We start from the raw sequence: 20520 nt of genomic DNA, 5'->3' as shown, positions 1-20520 counted from the left end.
GATGACTCTATTAGAATGACGGCTATGACTCCGTGTTTTCTGTATGGCCCTCAACACCGTGCAAAAAGCAATGACTTAAGGAGCTTTTTTAGATCTCAATTCCTCTGATCAAGAGTCAGTATATCCTCTTTGTTCAGCCGCTTGTAATATAGGTCAGAAAAGGCTTGTTTCATGATTTCTCTGGCTTATGAATCTCTGCCTTGACCTGCATTTCTAGAAGAGAGCTAATAAAAGGAAGATTAATCTTGTAAAAGAAATACTTGTATTCCAACTACACATACTCATACCTAACACAGGGACACAGCTGTAGCCTTGACCAACTAATGTTTCTCCTCCCCTCCATTATGCCCAGTTGTCTCACTATTTTCTACAGGCTCTTGTTTCAAGCATTTACAAAAAACACCGACACACCACAAGGAATCTTCTTACCATTTTTAAGCCAAAATAGAACTAATAGTCCAATCTGTTTCCTCCTACATACCTTGGGCTACCTTTGTCTGCTGAAGCATGCAGATCTCGTGACATCACGCATCAACAGCTTTTTCTCCCCAGTACTTACTAATGAGAAGTTGCACAGGTGGCATCATTTCCAGGTCTACTTTGTTAACCAAACTATTTGGAATTCCCCTAATTCTTTCTTTCTTTGTTTTCCCCTACTTTCTCTCACTCTTATTTCACTTTGCTCCCCACAGTTCTACACTCCTGTATGTCCCCACTCCATGCTCTCTCTATTTCATATGTTCCTTTCTCCACATCATCACTAAACCACCTTTTCATTAGTCCCAGCCTATTTCTGCCTTCACACTTTATTTATTTGGACTCATCTTCACTTCAGGTCTCTCTTCTCCACAAGCAGTGTCACTGTTGTGCTTCTAGGTAACAACAAAATAATTTCTTTTTTTGTGGGCTCAAGCTTGTATTTTGTAATATTATACTCCCAGCTGAGAAGAGATGGAGAAACAACAGATATTGTGTGTTTACTCTGCAAATATGTATGTAAACCTGCACGCACCTACACATTGTGGTCTGGGACCCTGGGACGCTTGACAGCATTCTTAACACAAAGTCTGCTGTCTCAACCTACAGTCACCCCTCAAACCCAGGACTTTGCTTACTATTTCTTTGCTAGTCATTCTCACAGAAGCCTTTGGTTCCCATGTTTAGGCCCCATACCTTATGTATCAACTCATTCCTCAAAAAAACAAACAAAAAAACCCCAACCCAAACACCAAGGGGCCATCACTTCCTACACTGACATCAAAAACTCAACCTTTGCCCAACATCAGTCACATACCCTCAATGCAAAAAAGCCAATTAAAATGGGAAGAAACAGGGATGGTGAACATCTATCAGAACAGAGGCTGGATGCTACTGTAGTGATGGCATCATTCATATTTAATTCAGGAAGATCTTTAATTTTTTTTTCAAACCTATCAAAACCAGTTTATATTATCAAAGAATCCACATCCGGCTCATGACAAATTATAAAGTATTCCACGTACAACTCCTTTACTATCTCTATCTGATAACAGCTCAAGTTTGTTAGCTTTCTGCACACAGAGCCCAGCTTCCTCTACATCACCACCTTCTTTGGAATGATCAGTTACTATTTGTGTTGTCAGCAAGTTTGGTTTTTTAAAGGTAATAAAGGCTACGCAGGCACTGGTAACTCAGAACAGAAGTTGGGAGTGAAGTATGAATCCAATCACTACTCCAAAATACCCACACCTTAATCACCTTTGATAAGTCTCATAGAAGTTTTGTTCTGTCCCTCCTTACTAATCACTACAAAGTGAATACTTAAGTATTGAGTACCTTCCCAAACACCTGATACAAGCTACTATTACGAGAGCAGTCTGACAGTCTGTTTTGCAAACAGAGTTGGATGAGATAGTTTTTATTGGTGGTACTAATCAGAAAGCATTTATCTTTATTTCCACAAACCAGTCAGTGACATTGAACATATTCTTTTTAGCAGAAGATGGATTTGCAGGTTTAGTCTCTTGATCAGATCTACATTGCTGTTTAGAAAAAACATACAGTGTCTAAGTTGTTCTTCTAATACTACTTTCCTAATAAATTTTTAATTTGTCCAAGTTCAAGCACCTTCTCACACCCACCTCCCACTCCAAAATCCTCAAGAGGCTGATACAAAATTTGATCACAGATTAGGCTTCTTACCAACTGGCAATAAGGCAAACAAGACATTCAGAGAAACAGCATATTTTCATGGGGTTTTGTGGCCGGAATGACATTTCCACTCTGGGGAAACTCCTCTTTTCTACCTTTCCACTTGTATTACTCCATAAACCTTAAGCTACCAAGTCAGATCTGCAGGCTTCACAGAGTGAAGTCACTCAGACCACTCAGCTGTAGGCTGAAACTCTACATCTGCTCCCCTCTACCCTCAATGATTCCCAAGCATCAGTAATTTTAGGCTTTTATGCAGTGTATGAAAAACGCAAAGTACCACATGTTCAAGTTCTTTCCTCCAGAAACAGTTCATGGTTCTTCAGTAACGATCAAGTCATTGAGATAAACAAGTCCACCTAATACAACTTTAGGCCTTCACAGCCCTGTGAAAACATTGCCTGGAGAGCCAACATCCCCAGGTAATAAAGAAATTCCCAGTTCACCTCATTGGAAAAAGACAAAAGGTTCAGAAGTTTTCCATCAGGAACATATAGAACTCAAAAATTCTTGCAACTTAAAGGTTTGGTCTTAATGTTTGTTTCACAAACAGTAAAGGCTGTTACACAAAGTGTTTCTTTTCAAAAAACCTACAGATATTTATTGAACAGTTATGAGACCACTGGAAGTTTTCATAATTAGATACTACAAAATGTGATGTGTTTTTATAAAGGTATATGCAAAGTTGCCTACAGGACTGAACTAACTTAGCTACAGACAGCAGATAAAGAAAACAGTTTCACTAACATTATAAGCAGGAAAGTAATGACAGATTAAGATATACTACAATATACAAACAAATATTTCTTAGTTAAAAACAACATCAGTACAAAGATTGTTCTTCTCACTTCTATTGTTTTAGTTTAGTCTTGTTAGGAGCAGGTGGGCACCTCTTGTAGAGAAGAAGTATCCCCAGAAGTCTAGGTAGACCTGAAATAAACAAACTATTTCAGCAAGCAATTTTTAGAGTAATCAGAAGCAGGTAAAACATTAACATTCTATAAAAGCAGTAATGTGGAGAAAGATGGCTTTCACTTGTATCAAGATACAGTATATATTAATTTAGTGATCAAAAAGCTGATCTTGCCAAGTTTTCTTTATATAATATGGCACCATCTTGATGCATTTAAGAATGCATCATGCAGAAATGTTAAGTGATTCAAATTAATATGCAAAAAGACCACTATGAAACAACTATTAGTTCTCTGTCCTAAGTAACTTATTTTTAGAATAAACCAGAGATGACTCACACTACTGTAACATTAAAATATACGCATCATTCTTAGTCCCCTAAGGTTGGCACAAGCAACTTGTAAATGTCAGAAAAGCATATAAACCTTGTTAATGTTTTCAGAAATTCATTTAAAGATAGAAACAGGTCCAAAAAGATGCCTGTCTAAACGCATTGCAATTACGTTACAATTATTTTCCAAATACACAGATATGCTCTGTCTTTTCTCAGCTCATTACTGACTCAAACAATTTGCCCTTCTGGGATCAATTGTTTGCTAATAAATAATTGTTTACAGTCACAAAATGATATTAAGGAGTATTCTTATTAGTTTTCCTTCTACAGCCTAATAAGATTCAAAACTAGCTGATTCCCAAGAGTCTAACCTTAACCTTGCTGTGTTTAACAGCCCAGGAAATGATGAACCATCTGTTTCAGAAAATAATGGAGGGCCAAGAGGAAATATTGTTTAATTGTAGATTAACCTCCACATACGGCAGAATGAAGCATCTACAGAATTAGCAACCATAACTAGCAATGAACAAAAATGACTGAAAGCAGCTCTTACTATTACAAGACCAATAGCAGCAAGTATTCTTCTATCACCTTTTTTTTTTTTTGAAACCCTCCCAAATGTATGTAACAAGTACAACCTGATTTTAAAAATAGATTTGAATTACCATCTTTGGATTTTTTTTTTTTCACTTGAGGAAGCCCAGAAATAAATACTGAAATAGTTCTGGTTTTATTATTCCACGAGTATCAAAATTATTTTAAAACAAACATCTCCGAGTGAGAGGTGGTGTATTTATTCTTCTGTAACTTCCACCTCACATCTCCACAGCGATAAAATGGCTGCTCCGAAGCAATATACAAGTCACTTAGGGGAAGGGGCTGAAAACACTTGAGGTTTTAAACTCAAGAACTTTGATCACTTATGTGTGTCTATTTACGTAGCCACTTAGACACTAAATAATGGAGACAACACTTTATGTCTTACACATAAAGCGTAAGACAGTTTGAGTACTAGAAGAAAAAAAAAATAGCTATGACAAACCACAGAAATTAAAAGATAAAAACTGCTTCTGTGCTAGTATAATGAAGAGCAGTGCAGTTCTGCACTGTGATGGCAATTTTTCTATGTAGCATTCATGCCAAAGCAAGCTTAACAGAAATCTTTTACCTCCATCAATCAGTTTGCCCCATTTTGACAGCAACAATGATAGAAAAGTGTGTTATCAGGGGGTTGCAGCAAACTCCAAAACATGAGAACTGAGAAAGCTTTTCCTTGATTTTACACAGCGTTCCTAGAACAGTATCTAGATTCACTTCCGACTGTGACAGCTGGGTGCATACTCAGTGTGTAAAGATTTCATTAATTCTAAGTTTTAAATATCCAAACACAGTAACATTTACACAAATAAATTATTCTTGAATTCTTCACTTAATTCTTGAAGCAATGAGCTAGCAATAACTCCACAGCTTCATATAATAGCACCTATTCAAAAAGGATGAGAGTTTGACATTCTTCTCCTAAACAACTAGGCACAATTTTATCCATCAGACGTCTATCAGCCTACGGATATTGAAAGCTTGGGCGAACAAGATAAAATCAAAACCAGCCCTACTGTCAAGCTGCACTATCTCCTGGCATCAATAATGCTATTCATGAATTTAGGAAAATTAATAAATCTTGGGATGAATGCTCAGAAAGGCTCAAATACAGGTGAAGCATACTCACTTAGGTTTTGTTTCTGCATCTGTCACTTGGCGAATATAGATACCATCTTCAGGATGTTCAATGTCATCCATTTCATACATATATGAAGAAGCTATTGCAAGGGTAGTTCCATCATTGCTGAAGGCAAGTGATGCTATGCTTGTGGGATACCGATGGAACTGACACAGCCGCTTTTTATTAAATGGATCCCAAATATTTACAAATCCATCGGAACCTCCTGCAAATTAATTTTTAAAAACTGTTTGTAAATTATAATCGGGAGAACGGTAAGACTGAAAAGGTACAGCAAAGGAGGGGGGGGAGGAAAAGAGAAAGCTACCTGGAATTACTTGTCAGTAAAAACACAGGGTTATACAGAGTTGCATAATTCAGTAAAGAGTACAAGGAGTATTTCCCAAAATCCCTGTTAAAGCAATTAACTCTCACTACATCAAATAATTTAAAAACTCTGCCCATTGCAAGAAATACGATTTAAATGCCTAAAAATTAAGGGCATATGAAGTAATGGCTGACATGTTTAAATCAAAACTAAAGGAATTGATGCAAGTGTTACAAAAAATTTAGTATCTACTCTACCTGTAGCAAACGTGTTGTGGACATTATGGAAAGAAATAGCATTAACTGGATAAATCTGCTCAATGTTATTTTCCTTCAGACGGTGACATTTGAATGCATATTTCTTCTTCTGGATTTCTGGACTTGGATCCAAATATTCCACCGCAACACGACCTTCAATAGAACTTAAAACATAACCCTACCAAAAAAATTTGAAGATACACATTTTAGAAGTTTACAACTGGAGAAGAGATTGCAATACAATTTATCTTATACCCCTCTAAATTCGAATAAATGAAATGTAAACTGTCTTAAATTGTGTACAACCAGAAATTGCTTGTTACCACAGATCTATGGCATCATCAATAAAATCTGCTTCTAAGAAAGAAGTAATCTCTCAGAAAGCTTTTTTTCTGTGTGTTCTTATTGCACCATAGTTTTAAGCTGACAGTGAGGCTTTTAATTACCGCTGCAGATCCAAACACAAGTTGATTTGGAGAGAAAATGTTAAGCGTTAAGAACCCGTTGTATTTGCTCACCTATCCCCCAGGGCCTAAATATCTCAAATATTAGAGATACTCATGGGACTATTTAGTTTCAGAATTACATTACATTAAAATTAGTTCAGAGCTTTATACTAGCAACTAAACACTCAAGTTGAAATAGTATTTTCAGTGAAACTTGATTATAAGTGGTGTCCACTTATCCAGTTAATTACAGTCCTGACTTAGCAACTTGAGATGCTTTTATTGGAACTTCTGAGTTAAGCCCATAATAGATCTTTTCAGAAATAGGATTGTAATGGTATCTAGCTATAGCAAGGTTCTTTAAAATCCATAATACAATACAATCTGGAAGATCAGCTTGTTTTACTATAACTAGAACTGAAAACGGACAAAGCGTTCATACCAGTTCAAGAACAAGTAACTAGGTCTCCCAATTCCTGTACTAGCACTATGTGCACGGGCAAAATCCCCTTCTAAATTAGTTTGTCAGAGAAAGCTGATCCTCCTGCTTTACTTCAGAAAGAGAAATACCACAGATACAGCTGTTCCACATAGGTTAACAAAGTGTATGATCATCTCAGTTGTACAATTCCCCCTAGATAATGGATCATGGGTTCTTGAGTGCATGACATGGACTCAGAGTTAAAAGAAAAATATATAAATTACATTCATATAGTTTTAATCCTGCCACTGTTCACAGCCTGTTGAAGAACCTAGGGCTACAATGCATAAAGGCTGCTGAGCCACCGCCAATTCTGTCTTCCTCTCTTCTACTGCAACCTTGGGGGATGTGTGTGTGTGTTTTGGTTTTAATTACATGTCAACATTGTGATGCATTAAATAGGTTATTTTTAAAAAAAGGAGACAGAACAAAGGAAAAACAAAAAGAAAACATAATATGCTGATAAGTCAGTGGCAAACATTCCTAAGCTACACTATTAAAGAGTTGACCTGGAACAAGGAGCCTCAACACCATTCACCACCATCCCCCCCCCAGATTTGTTTGATTACAAAACTTTGAAGACCAGAAATTTTTTAAAATGAGAGAAAGATGCAGAAAACTTGAAAAATAAACCTAAAGAATATTCAGCAGAAATATAATTGACATGTTTCCCATACCTGTTTATTCGGAAACGCTCTGATACAGCGAGTCTGGTATTTCAGACTTGATTCTCTTCGCTGCTGAACATAACCCATGTTGCGCAAATCCCACACCAGCACTCTCCGACCTGCCGTCCCCACAATTAGTCTATCTCCAGACACAGAAAGCGTGTAGACCTTTAAAAAAAATTACAATATTTAACACTTATCAGCCTGGATATCCATTGTTCTTTGTACAAAAGAAAATGTCAGAAATATGCAATAACAAAACAGGTGACATCTACAATATGAAGTCTATAGCTATAGATTTCCTCTTTGCTTCAATTTATAATTTAAATTTGGGATAAACAGCAGTAGTGTGTAGCTGGTTAGTGATAAGACACTGATGTAGCATTTCAAAAGCTCACCCTTAATTCTGCACCCTAGCACATAGCTGACAAATCAAGCCTAACGCAGCCCCATACTACATATAACAAATTTAGCAAAAAAAATAAAAGCATATACACTTGTGCAATTCTAAGTCTCAAGCACATTTGTTCAGTTACCAGTCTCCAGATCTCAGTGATATCCAAATAATCTTCCACACATGAGATTTCTTCCTTTTGCTGGTATTACTTATGTTTTAAATGCTACACATGTACAGTATTTATGCACAATTCAAAAGGAAAATCAGGTTTTCCTCAAATTATTTCAAGCATTAAATTTACTGGATATTTCAAGGCAAGAGGAAAATAGGTACACAGCAACAGGGGGGAAAAAAGGGCACAGGTATTGGAATTCATCTGCACAGCTTGCATTCCCCACTATCGATTCATGGTCCTGCAGTTTAGTCCTACAACATGTCATCACACATTTTCTTCTCAGTTTTCCTCCATCTGGTAATCACGTGTTTTTTCTTTTTAAACAGAATACTCCAAGTTGAACTTCACATTAATAAAGGGAAAAAAATTGCCAAGAAATCATTAAAAAACCCAGTACTTTGTATACTTTAATAAAACTAAGTGAAATTGAAGGAAGCAATGTGCTTGACATCATTAAAAAAGACTATAGCTTGGAATTCCAACTCTACTCCAAAAATTGGCTCAGAGGTTCTAATTTTTGTTTACCAAATTTCTCGTTAAAATATTCAGCATATAAATCGTTCTGTTTCCAACTATTACTTGCAATACAGTTAATCTGGAAATGTTAAAAAAAAGAAAAAGAAAAAAGGTTCAGTCAAAAACTCTGTGCTATCAAACGAATTACAAGTTGTTGATACACAAGCAAGATGGAATCCAGCTACCTATAGCTGTCATGTCACTGAGCTGCTAACAAGAGCAAACTATAAGCGTAAGCTTTTGAAAAAGTGATCCAATGCAGCTAAATATATAGGAAACAGATACTGTATATACCTCAGAACAAGAATCTAAAGTGAAAGAGATCTGGTATCCTGCCAGAAGGATTCAATTTACTTTTGGCATGTGCTTGTACAATTTCACTCATGCACCTAGTTTCACTTTCTGGTTCTCTGATAAAGCTCAATAAAGCTATTTGGTTCTAGTAAGACTGCACTGAAATATCAGACAAAACAAATTTTCTCTTCATTTGCTATAAACATTTCTGGAGAAGTTATGTTTTCAATAAGTTAATTCCTAATAAAAACTAAGCAGACAGGTGTGTATGTGTGTGGGTATATGTATATAAAACTTGCTTTAACCAGTCCACATTGATTCAGCATGCATTCTTGCTCTAAAATGTGGCTATTGAGTTTCCCTCTTAAGACTCAGGTCTTAAGATGGGAAATGTCTTAAAATGTTCACTTAGGAGTTGCCTAAAACTTCTGATGATCCCAACTGCCAAATCCCACTTCCGTGGGCCAACAGTATTTAGACACTTTAACAAGACAGTTTTTCAAGTCTCCCTTTGTCATTGATGTAAAAATTGATCCAAAAATATTAATAAACATTATATAAGATGTGTTTGTATACATGTATGGAAACAAAGGCACATAAAGAACATTAAATATCTTAAATCTTCTTTACAAACTGATGTCACACCTGTATAGTAAGTATTCTTTCTACACCACACAATCATAAATCAAATGAAACCATTGTCATGCAGTTGAGTAGGTGTACACATTTATCAAAGGCAGTATTAAAAAAAATGACATAATGAACCTTGCTGAACCAATAAGCAGCTTGATTCACTGTGGCTGTCCATTATATGATATTCTGTCAGCAATTTATCACAGTTCTTTACATGATACATACAACTATAAATCAAAACTAGCAATAATGCAATTACTTCATTCTGAACAAAGGTCTTGCCAGAAGTAGATTCAGCTATGTTGTAAAAAAAGTAATAGCTATTTAGATGCAATAGGGAACATAATGATGGCTCATAATTATGACTTGACAATATGACGTGACAGAGCTAAATGAAATTTTTAAGATATAGGCAAAAAAAAATATTCATATGTAAAATTATCCATCAATCCAGCCTGTATTTAGGAGTCTATTAAAAAAAACAGAAATTACTGTTCTGTAATTCTTTTAATGACACCACCGTAAGCAGTATAAAGATTAACACAACATATAACCATTAGAAAAAACGTAAGACATTACATTTTACCTTATTTCTCTTGGTCTCTCACTAGCACAGAGGATTTTAGTATTAGGAGAATGTCTGAATTTACTAGGCATTAGTACAACGACAGGTAAATTACAATGCAAGCAATTCTGTTCAACCTTTTAATACAAGTGAATAAACAAAATATAATTTCAGGCAGTGTAACTGGCCTCCTATTATATCTCTATGCATATTTCAAAACAATCAGACCTTATGACTGCCAGGATCTGATATATCTAAAAGTCTTAACGTTTAAGGAATCGATAGTGCATATTACAATTTAGCCAAGGATTATTAAAGATTACGTCAATTTCACATGCTGTTTTTGTAGGTTTTCCCTTCTCAAGTTTGTTTTAAATTAAAAGCATTTGGTAAAAGAATTCTTAGCAGGAGTGCTAGAATTAAGTTATGCTCTCCTACCAATGAAAGCTCAAAGCCTTAACCTAAAATCGCAACATATTCTGAATATCAATGTTTTAAAATGCAACATTTCCACAGTTTAAAAACCATTAAACGCAACTTTTCAGATTCAATTCTGTTTAAGACAGTGTCCTGTACCATGATGTTTAACCAGTCACTGGCTGTATTATTTAACATATCACCTGGAATACAGCACCCAGCACATACCTTTTCAGGCTGAGAGAAGGTTCCTGCATTACAAGGAGTTCTGGGATCCCACAGTTTAACTGTTTGATCCCAGCTTCCAGTCACCATGACATTCACTTCTGGGCAATACTCAACACACCTGATAGGAGCATCATGAGCACCAACAAGGTTTTCTGTAAGAAAATACAATTTATTGTAACTTTATTGGCTCTACAAACAGTCAGAATGTGTTGAAAAAAAAGAATAAAAAAAGGACACACTACTGTAATGTAGTACAAGGCCATGCTGTTCGACAAAGCAAAAGCTTTATATACATTCTGCCACACGTGTGAAAGACCATTCTAAGTATGTCTAAACCACAAACCTTTGGAAAATAACATGCTCAGTTTTAGTTCAGCTTAGCTAATTCCCCCTAATTGAGACACAGTAGTCTATGGCAGAGCAGGATTATCATCAGAAATACAATTCAAGGCATCCTACAACAAGGATCTACCAAACTTTCTGACAAACTCCCAAAGGCTTCCATGCTTTTAGGTGGTACTTATTAGGACCACTAGTTATTCTGCTAGATAAAGGCACATATTATGTGAATCTTAAATCGACAGCTTGACAAGTATATAGCTATTTCCTTTCCTTCCATTTTTACCTTAAAATAAGTAAATAAAAAAGAAATACACATCTGAAATACATCAATGAATATTCATCACAGGAAAAGTTTAAACCCTCAGTTTGGCAGCAATGGATTTGGCCCTCCTGTTAAAGGTGTTATCGCAGGTGTTCAATTACACAGTAAGGAATACTACCTTGTTCTGAGAAAGGGCTGCATAGCAAAGGAGACTGCTGAGCACTAATACTGACAACTTAAATCAACAGAGGTTTATAATCAACATCTAAACAGCTACTACTTAAAGTAAATATCCCCCATCTAAAAAACCTGAAACATATTCCACTCATCTAAGTATAGAAATCTGAAGCCTAGGCCAGTTGTTAAGACCACTTACAGAATTCAATCTGCTTACCTTGGTCCGTGTTAAGATCGTGCATTTTCAATTGCTGATCTAATCCTCCACTCCAGGCATGGGTAGGATCCTATAAAGCAAAAAATTTTACCTTATGACATGCGTTAAGCTTCCCTGACTACTATGCATTTAATCTCTTAGGCTCATAACACAGAATTTGCTTTCAAGAGTTTTGGGAAGATGGGAATTAAGACAGAAGGGTTAAGATCCAGCCCAGATCTAGACAGGCAGATGACAGAAGCTTTGCAAAATGTTTCAGTAAAGCACTTTGAGCTATACAAATTTTTCTTAATTTAAAAAGTAAAACTAAAAAGAAACAAAAGCAGTCAGAGGCTATATCAAATCATTTCTATTTCTGTAACAGCAAAACACATAATGCTTATTTTTAAATGACCACCAACCTCAACCAGTTCCACCTAATTGAAGTGTATCCCTTCTAAAACGAATTTGGAAACTAGAAACCATTTGAGAACATGTGTGTTGATCCACAATACAGTATTAGCCATGTGACAAAATGTTCAGTGAAAAAAGCACAACCAGAATTAAAAATTTAAACAGTAACACATCAAGATCAAGTCACTGGAGGACACGCCAGAATACAATGCAAACAAAGATGCTAATTGAAACCTTTATTTAAAAAAAAAAAAAAAGGACAAAACAGAAAAGTTGCACCAATAAACTTAAACCATTCACATCTCAAATCCAGTGCATTAAAAATACAGAAATCAAGTATCTGGTAAATGGCTCACTTGGAACAATGCCATGTTTCCAAAACAACCCACTATGAGAAGGTTAAAAAGAAAAGAATAATTGGCTATGGGCATTTATTGTGAATAATGATTTCTGGCTACATACTACCAGTACGACTCTTTGTAAGAAACACGTACACAATTTACCATACCATTGCAGAAACAGCACAAACCAGCTCAAGTTACTTTTGCCTACCACTTCTACCAGAAGTAAATTACTTGTGTGCCTGCACCCTTCACAGGAAATACCTATATTTAGGACTAGAACAACATTCATTAAAAGGAGAATAATTGGCTATTTTTTTAAAACCTAGAATTCAGGCAGGATTTCACTATCCCTTTAATTTCAGGGACCGACAATTTCTCATGTACATTGGGCACTATATGTCTATAAAATAATAATTTCAAAAAAACCCACACCTCACACACTTACATAAAAAGCACAGTCAAGGACAGCTCCTGAATGTTGGTATTTGAGTCTCATGGTGTTGGCAGGAACATCATAGAGCCGGACAGTTGTGTCCCAGGATGAAACAAGCAGAAACTGAGATGTATTTGGACTAAACTTTACTGATGAAATACCATCATCTGGAGTTTGATTTAGTTTGAATTCGTTTGATCCCGTCATCTGAAGAAAAGATGATAATGCACAGATACAATTTTAGTACTAACAAGACCATAAGCCTAGCAAGTTAATTAGCTAACTGATCCATCTTAAAGGTAACTTAAAGTAGACCTGAGAAGTTTGCTAGCTTTTACACAGAAGTTCAGAACACCCAGATTTCTGACAAACTCTCTAAAATTCAAGATGCTAATCCCTGTCCAAAACTTCAGTAAATTCCTCCCCCTACAGAGAGCTTTTAAATTTAAATATCAAATATAACATGGAATAAACAGTACAAAAAGTTCCTTTGTATTATCTGTAAGTTTAGATATTGTTACTTGCAAATGTATTTTTCCTCCACACTACCCTGCACATGGCTGTATTTTTAAGGTAAATATTTATAAATTGCTGTGAGCATCAAGAAGTTACTTTAAAAAACACATGCAGACAGAAAGGAATCTGATTTGAAAACTCCAACAAAAAGCATTGATTTGTTCCTGATTTGGTATGACTGTCATATACTTCCAAAAATTGCAATTGGATCATCTTACAAATAGTTTCGGGCTCTCTGCAACTTTCCAGTCCTTGGGCATCCATAAGTGCTATAAAATATTTCCAATGAAACAACTGTAAGGTTGGGGGTTTTTTTCCCCTCTTAGAGTCTAAAGAAGGTCAGATAAGAACAGAAAGTTATGCTTTGTGGGGTACTGAAATGCAGAGCAAACATGTAAATGTGATGTGATTGGAAAAAAAGCCATCAACAATTCAATGACAGATCAATGACTCTGAAGGTAACTGCAGAACTCACTTCATAGGACTAGTTAGTTGTATACACAAAAATTCAAAGAAGGAGAGCAGAGGCTATAAACAGCAAATTTCAGCTAGGAAGACAGCACAGACCTTACGAACACTGAAAGAAGAAACTGCTCATTATACATACACCAACAAAACCACCAAAACTTTTTTTTAAGGCTTCAGAAGCCTTAAAAAGCCTTCACAAGCCTTAAAAAGCCTTCACATTTCCCTTATGCTAAAAGGACAGAGAAGTAAATTAGCTCAGATTTTCTATAACATTATCACTCCTGAATTGTATGTACAGCTGCAGAGGTTAAGATTAGACCTCTGAGAATAAATCAAGAGACAATGACCAGGTGAACTAGGACAAGGTTCAAATTTGGTGCACAATTGTTCTAGTTCAGCACTTGTCAGTAACTGAACAATCAAGTTGTATAATAACGTGAGCACTACACGTTCTTACACTGGAAAAATTTCCTACATGGGAGCTTTGGTAGGTGTTCTGTAAGACATCCTTCAAAAAAAAAAGCTCACAATGTAAACACGAAGTGCTATTTCTGCTATTTAAAGCGATTAAAAAAACTTTTTAAGAATAGGAAATAAAAACTTCTTTCTTAACTCCTTTTTTCAGCTCTGCTTTGGGAATACTTGGGCAAAAGACAGATATGCTTGAGAATCTGCCACACATATTTCTATGTGAATACTATAGAGAATTCGGCAGCACCTTCATCACACTTTAAACAGCGAGATGTACCTCTGAGTATTTCAGATGTAGATACAAAGACACAAAATCTAAAGGAATGCAGAACAACTAAGAGAATTAGACTGGATGGGTTAATTGCCTTGTCTACTTGTGGCAGAAAACTCAAACAACAAACATGAGGACTTGAGACACCTGGTACAACAGTCACTAACCAGCCCAAAAGCAATCAACAAGCAGCACTCCAGGAAGCAAAAGTTACTTACATCAGAAACCTGGAAGGATGCCCCAAAGCTATTTTTAATCCAGAAAAAAATTATAAAATATCAGAATTTAAATGTATCCTACCTTTTACGTATGTTACAAAAAAAAAAAAGTCACATAAAGAGCTCTGCACATTTTGACAAATGCAACTGCTTCACAACCGGGATCGCCAAACAACAGTAACCATCATGTCCACCTCAAGCAACAAAGCCCTGGTAAAATTTTCAAGCACCACAAGAGATAACTCAAAGACAACGTTACTGGGAAGATGCACGCTGCTGAAACTGCAATGCTGACTTAACTACAGGGTGCACCTTTGCAACTCCATCATTCCCGAAAGCTCTTTTTTACGGAAGAGATAAGAAATCAGTACTTTTATAGCTCCTCTTAACATAGCACGCTCTATCATTTAGCTAGCCGGTAAGCGTCTCTCGAACAAAGCAGGCCGCTTTGTTGAAAGCGTTCGGACGACCAGTCTGTACTTTCATTAAGAAGGCATTAACGGTACCGTTTTCATATTGCACGAGTTCCTCTCCCAGCTCCACGCAACGCCAAGGAAAAGCCTTCTTCCTGCAGCAGCAGCAGATTACGGAAGCTCTCCAGTCAGAGCGAGCACGGTCGCTCTCGCAGTCCGGTCCCGAAGAAGCGCGTCGGGATGCGGGAGATGCTGCCGGCTGCGGCGGGAAGGGAAGAGCGTGAGCGAAAGGCCCGAGAACCGAGGGAGGGCCGAGGTTAGCGGCGGAGACGCTCCGGCACCTACGGCCCCACCGAGGAACGGACGCGAAGTCGGGACGCCCCTGGAGGGCGGGGGCGGCGGGAGAGGCCGCGGCGCCCGGCGCGGCTGAAGGGAGGCAGCCGCCAGCCCGGGCGAGGGAAGGCCGCCCCCAGGCCGAGGGGGCCGCTCCGCCTCAGCGCTGCCCCGCCACGCAGGCCCGCCCGTGCCACGCAGGCCTCCGCACCCCCCAGCCCCGAGCCCGGCCTCACCTCTGCGCTCCGCCCGGGCCCCGCGCCTCCGGCCTGCCGACAACCGCCGCCGCCACCCGCGCGCACGCGCACTCCCGCCCGCCCCGCTATTGGCCGGTTCGAAAGGGCGGAACTATGCGTCCCGGCGTGCCCCGCGCGCCCGCCGCTCCCGGCGTGCCGCCGCGCCGCCGCGGGGCATGCTGGGACGTGTAGTCCGCCGAGCCCGGCGAGGGGAGGGGGGGCCGGGCGGCCGCCGGTCCCCGTCGCTCCCGTTATCATCGGCGGCTGCTAACGGGGGTTCCTGGGCGGCGGCGGGGGCGGCGTTGCGGCCCCCCGGGGGAGCCACACGGACGTTCCCCGGGAGGGGCTGCGGCGGCCTCACCCCCGCCCCGGGGTGCCCGGGGCCGCTGTCGGGGTGAGCGCCGTCCGGCTCCCCCCGCGGGCGGCGGCAGGTCCGGGCCCAGGCGGGTCCCAGCCAGGCCGCACCGCCAGGCCCGTGCCGCGGCGGTAGGGACAGCTGCTGCTGGGCTGTAATAACGTTAACGGGCAAACCCGAAATACGAATTATTCCCCCTAAAAAAGAGTCCGAAAGGCGGAGCGACGGCATGGGCACCCCCCGGGTGCCGATGCTCACCTCGGTGTCCCCGCCGGCAGCAGGGCCGAGCCCACCCCGGCCTGCCGCTACCGCCGGGCAAGGGCAGCACCAGGCTGCAGACCGGGCTCCGCGGCTTGGCATACCGGCTGCGAGGCGCTGGGAGAGCTCTCTCGTTCCCGCGCTCTGAAAATCGCCGTGTTTACCCCTTCGGGCCTTTTAGTTCTCTCTTTTTTTTTTTTTTTTTTTTCGTTACGCGGTGAAGGCACCCTCGTTATTGCTGCTGTAAACATCCCCCCCGCGCTCGGTACCGGCGGTACCCGCCGAGCCGGTGGCCGCGGTTTCAATACCACTTGCTGCGGGATTTACTTTTTGGTGTCAACGATTGACTCCGTCCTCCGTGGGGAGGCAGCCGTGGGTGCCCCGGGGCGGGGAGAGGAGCCGCGGAGCGCCGGGGTCAACCCCCGGGAGCTGCGAGCCCGCTACCTGTCACCGCAAACCGGAAAAACGGTTCCCGTTTCCCAAACCGTTTCTGAGCGTTTGAGAAAGGCCCTTCATCTCCCAGCCAAGCGCAGGGGACCGAGCCGCCGCCGGTCCCGCGGGGCCACGGGCAGGGGTACGGGCAGGCCGGCCTGCGGTTCCCTGCGGGAAACGAGACGACGAGCGGGAGGCAGAAAAAAATCCACCCTCGGCGTTACACGTCGTTTTCGCTCTCCCGAGCATGGGTCCCAGGCGCCGCGGGTCCTTCCCGCAGCGGCGGCTCCCCGCCCTGCCCGCCCCGGCGGCGGGGCTGCCCCCGGTCCCGGGGTGCCCCTCCGGGCAGGGCCGCCCGGCGGGAACACGCGATCGAGCTGGCAAATTTACAAAGGAGGCTTAAAACGTTTTATTTTTTTGTTTTCTTTCTTTAAAAATATTTACAGATCTGAAATAACGCTTTTTTAATTAATTTTTTTCTTCTTTTTCAAGTGGCAGGATAGCGGGAGGGGAGGGGGGTGCCCCCGGCGCCCCGGGCTCTCCGTTTGCCCATCCCTCCCATCAGTTTCGTTCCTCTGTCCCCGCCGCGGAGGCGGGCCGAGACCCCGCAAGGAGCCCCCGCGGCGGCCCCGGCCCCGGTCCCGGCCCCGGTCTCGGTCTCGGCCTCAGTCCCGGTCCCGGTCTCGGTCTCGGTCCCGGCCCCGGCCCCGACGGGGCGGCCGCGGGGAGGGGAGCGCGGCGGCTCAGTAGTCGATCTTGTTGTAGAGGTTGTAGAGCGGTAAGGCCGAGAGGTTGCTGCCGGGGTAGTAGAGAGGGGCGGGGAAGGCGATGGACCGGGGCACCGGCACTCGGAGGAGGGAATTGTCTCTGAACACCAGCGGCATCCCCACCAGAGTCTGCGCCGAGGCGTGGGCCATGTTGGCCGCCTCCAGCTCGGCCGAGAGCTGCCGTTTCCACTTGTTCCTGCGGTTCTGGAACCAGGTCTTCACTTGGGTCTCGGTGAGCTGCAGGCTGGAGGCCAGGCAGGCCCGCTCCGAGCTGCTCAGGTAGCGCTTCATGTCGAAGGTGGACTCCAGCTGATAGACCTGGCTGCGGCTGAACACCGTGCGCGTCTTCTTCTTGGCTGCGCCGGCCTGCCGGTCCCCGCCGTCGCGCTGCCGGTCCCCGCAGGAGGGCGAGGCGGGTCCCAGCGGCTTCTCCTTCTCCTCCTTACAGTCCCGCTGGGGGGGCGAGAGGAAGGGCCCCCGCTCCCCGCTGCCCGCCGCCGCCGCTCCGCTCCCCTTGGCGCTGCCTGCAACAGAGCGACAGCGCGGGGGTCGCACGGCCGCCGGCACCGGCAGCCCCGACGGCCGAGCCCCCCCGCCGCCCCGGCTGGGGGAAGCAGCGAGGCGAGCCCTCGGGCAGGCACCCGCCGCCCCCGCTCCCGGTGGAAGGCACCGCCGACGCCGGGGGAAGCCATCCCCTTCCGGGCTATCCCTGTCCCTCCGTCACATGGCTGGACGGACGGACGGACGGACAGGCGGCCGTGCATGCCCCGGTGAAGGCAGCCGAGTACCAGGCTCGGGGCGCTTTTCTACCCGGTACCAGGCGGCGGATTTTACTTTATGGCATTGCATTTCACGGACCGTTTAGTCAGCATTAATGCTAAAAATTAAACATCTTTCTTCCCCTTGCCCGAGCGCTGTAAATAAGCAGAATCGAAGGAAACGAGCGTTATCCATCGCAGCGCGCCCCTTCGGGGGGAATCAACCCCGGTGGGGCGGGAAGGAGAAAAACCAAAAAGCCACCCTATTTTTGACGGAGTGCCTTCCTCCCCCCTTCAGCCACGGACGGCGCAAATTCGCTCTTCCCCCAAAGCAGGGAGGGAGCGACACCCCCCCCCCCAGCGGGGGCCGGGCCGGGGCTGAGCCCTCCGCGGCCCTTCCCGGCGGCCGACGGGCCCCGTCCGCCCCGTCCCGTCCCGTCCCGTCCCGCCGGTACTCACCGAGACAGGTGAAGCTGAGGGGCTGGTGCTTGTGGCACGCCTCGGCGGGGCCGTGCGCCTCGGGGCAGAAGCAGCCGCGGTGCTTCCAGCTCTCCTCCGGCTCCTCGTCCTCCGAGGAGAGGGAGAGGGTCCGGCCGCGGGCGGGCCAGGCGGCCGCCCTGCCGCCGGCCTCCCGGGGGGGCTCGGCGCTGCCGCTGCCCAGGATGGACTGGATGGTGAAACTGGAGATGGGAGCAGCCGCCGGACAGCACTTGCTCGGGTCTTCCTTGCTGCTCATCCTGGGTTCATAAGAAAGCAGAGGAGGGAAGCTCTCGCTTTAGAGGCGCTCGGGGGGCCGGGGTGTGCGGGAGGGGGGGGGCCGGCAGCCTGCCGGGAGCCGGCGGGGGGTTTGTTTTGGGGGGTGTTTTCGGTGTGCCGCTGCCGGCTCTCCCCGCGCCTGCCCAGGCGGACTGCATGCTCCTTCCCCCGCGTCCCTATTGATCTGCGGGCGGCGGGCGGCGGGGCTTCATTTGCATGGAGGTGGCCTCCGCCGCGCCAATCACGGCGGCGGCGGCGGCCACGGAAAATTTGGAAACCCGCAGGGCCGGGGCGGGGGGGGTGGCCCCGCCGCGGCTAGCAGGCAACTGGGACCGGCGGGGACCCCCGCGGGGTCCTCACTGTCGTCCCCGGGGCAGCGGGGGCTACTCTGACCCCGCGCCCCCGGGGGAGCGACGCTGAGCGCCCGCCGTGCCTCCTCGCCCTCCGCCTCGAGTGGGTGAGAGGGACGTGGGCTGAATGCCTTATGCCGGCCGGGGGGTGGGTGTTGGGATGAACATCTTGTGCATATCCGGGGATCTTTACCCTTCTTGCTCGTTAGAGAGGAGGGGGGGAATACTGTTAGGGTGTGCGGGCTCTGTTAGGGCGGGAAATACTGTTAGGGCAGCGCTGGGAAAAGCCTTCTCCCAGACATCGGGGCTTGCGCTGCGCCGCAGCCGGTAACAAATGTCTCACGAAATGCCTCCTGCGTCTCCTTCCCCGGGCCTGGCAGCCGGGGGGAGCAGGGAGGGAGGGAACGTCCTCCCGCATCTCCAGATCAACTTTGTCCGGAGTCACGGGCTCTTCCCCCCGGGGGAAAAAAATCACAGCGATGGCGGCTCTTCCCCCGCCACCGCTTCCCCTGGAAGGGAGAATCTGCGGGCGGCAGCCCGGGGCCGGGCCGGGGCAGCAGCCGCTGTGCCACCTCTGCCCCAAGGGAACGGGGTCCCCCGCCTTCCCGGGAGCGCACGGAGCCGCGGTTGCGGGGTCCCCATTCCCCCGGGCCTGCTCCGCAGATGCGAGGCGGAGGCCGAGCCCCGACGGCCGCCGGGAGCGGCGGGCTGGGGCCTCCCTCCCCCGGCCTGGGCCGGCCCCGGCCTCTGCCTCCTCCCCCGGGAAGCCGCAGAAAGGAGCCCCGGTAACGGGGCCGGTGTGGAAGGCATCAGCCCGGCCACCGCTGCCCCGGGTGCCCCACGCTCCCCCTGCCCTCGGGCAGAGCAGCCCGCCCGCTCCGCCTCCATTTCCCCGCTGCCTCCACTCCAAAGGGATGTGCCCCCCCCCCCCGGCCCTCCTCCCCGCTGGGGCCACCCGTGTCCGTGGGCGGGGGCTGCCCCCGAGCCCGTAGCCAGCCCGGCCGGGCGCCGGCGGCTGCGCCTCAGCCACGCCTGGAAATAGCGTTGGGTAACGAAGATGGGGCGAGTTTGGCGGCTGGTGGGGCCAGTGCCCCCCACCCCGCTGGTCAGGGGACAACAGCTCCGGGAAAACGGCACCGGGGGCTGCTGCAGCCCCCGGGCACGGCTTGGGAGGCATCCCGCGGAGAGGAGC

General features: G+C 45.0%; 2 protein-coding genes across 3 annotated transcripts; both read right to left on the bottom strand.

The window, feature by feature from the left end:
- Positions 1-1505: 1505 nt before the first annotated feature.
- Positions 1506-15746, bottom strand: BUB3 (BUB3 mitotic checkpoint protein). Of its 2 annotated transcripts, XM_072870680.1 has the most exons (9): positions 15653-15746; positions 15177-15342; positions 12739-12933; positions 11557-11626; positions 10559-10710; positions 7343-7501; positions 5739-5916; positions 5163-5379; positions 1506-3120 (listed from the first exon to the last, which is right to left on the bottom strand). In XM_072870680.1, the coding sequence occupies exons 2-9, from the start codon at positions 15183-15185 to the stop codon at positions 3111-3113; spliced, it is 990 nt and encodes a 329-aa protein (XP_072726781.1). In that variant the 5' UTR covers positions 15186-15342; positions 15653-15746; the 3' UTR covers positions 1506-3110. The 2 variants fall into 2 exon arrangements, with proteins under 2 accessions (XP_072726781.1, XP_072726782.1); XM_072870681.1 differs by lacking the exon at positions 1506-3120 and having other exon boundaries at positions 5159-5379.
- Positions 15747-17190: 1444 nt separating this feature from the next.
- Positions 17191-18958, bottom strand: HMX2 (H6 family homeobox 2). Its single transcript, XM_072870734.1, has 2 exons — positions 18682-18958; positions 17191-17988 (listed from the first exon to the last, which is right to left on the bottom strand). The coding sequence occupies exons 1-2, from the start codon at positions 18956-18958 to the stop codon at positions 17441-17443; spliced, it is 825 nt and encodes a 274-aa protein (XP_072726835.1). The 3' UTR covers positions 17191-17440.
- Between the last annotated feature and the right edge of the window lie 1562 nt (positions 18959-20520).

The sequence above is a fragment of the Ciconia boyciana genome, chromosome 8 (genome assembly GCF_034638445.1).
Source record: "Ciconia boyciana chromosome 8, ASM3463844v1, whole genome shotgun sequence".
NCBI lineage: Eukaryota > Metazoa > Chordata > Aves > Ciconiiformes > Ciconiidae > Ciconia > Ciconia boyciana.
Note: the sequence above shows the minus strand (reverse complement) of the source record. Positions and strands in the feature narration are given on the sequence as shown.

What these genes read in the sequence shown, in the direction of transcription:
- BUB3 (XM_072870680.1), bottom strand. An exon ending in TCCTTGACTGTGCTTTTTAT is followed by an intron (nt 11,627 to 12,738) that starts GTAAGTGTGTGA and finishes TTTGCTTTATAG; the next exon opens with GATCCTACCCATGCCTGGAG. An exon ending in CGATCTTAACACGGACCAAG is followed by an intron (nt 10,711 to 11,556) that starts GTAAGCAGATTG and finishes ATTTTCTTACAG; the next exon opens with AAAACCTTGTTGGTGCTCAT.
- HMX2 (XM_072870734.1), bottom strand. Translation starts at nt 18,958, where the DNA reads ATGAGCAGCAAGGAAGACCCGAGCAAGTGCTGTCCGGCGGCTGCTCCC. An exon ending in CCTCAGCTTCACCTGTCTCG is followed by an intron (nt 17,989 to 18,681) that starts GTGAGTACCGGC and finishes GCTCTGTTGCAG; the next exon opens with GCAGCGCCAAGGGGAGCGGA.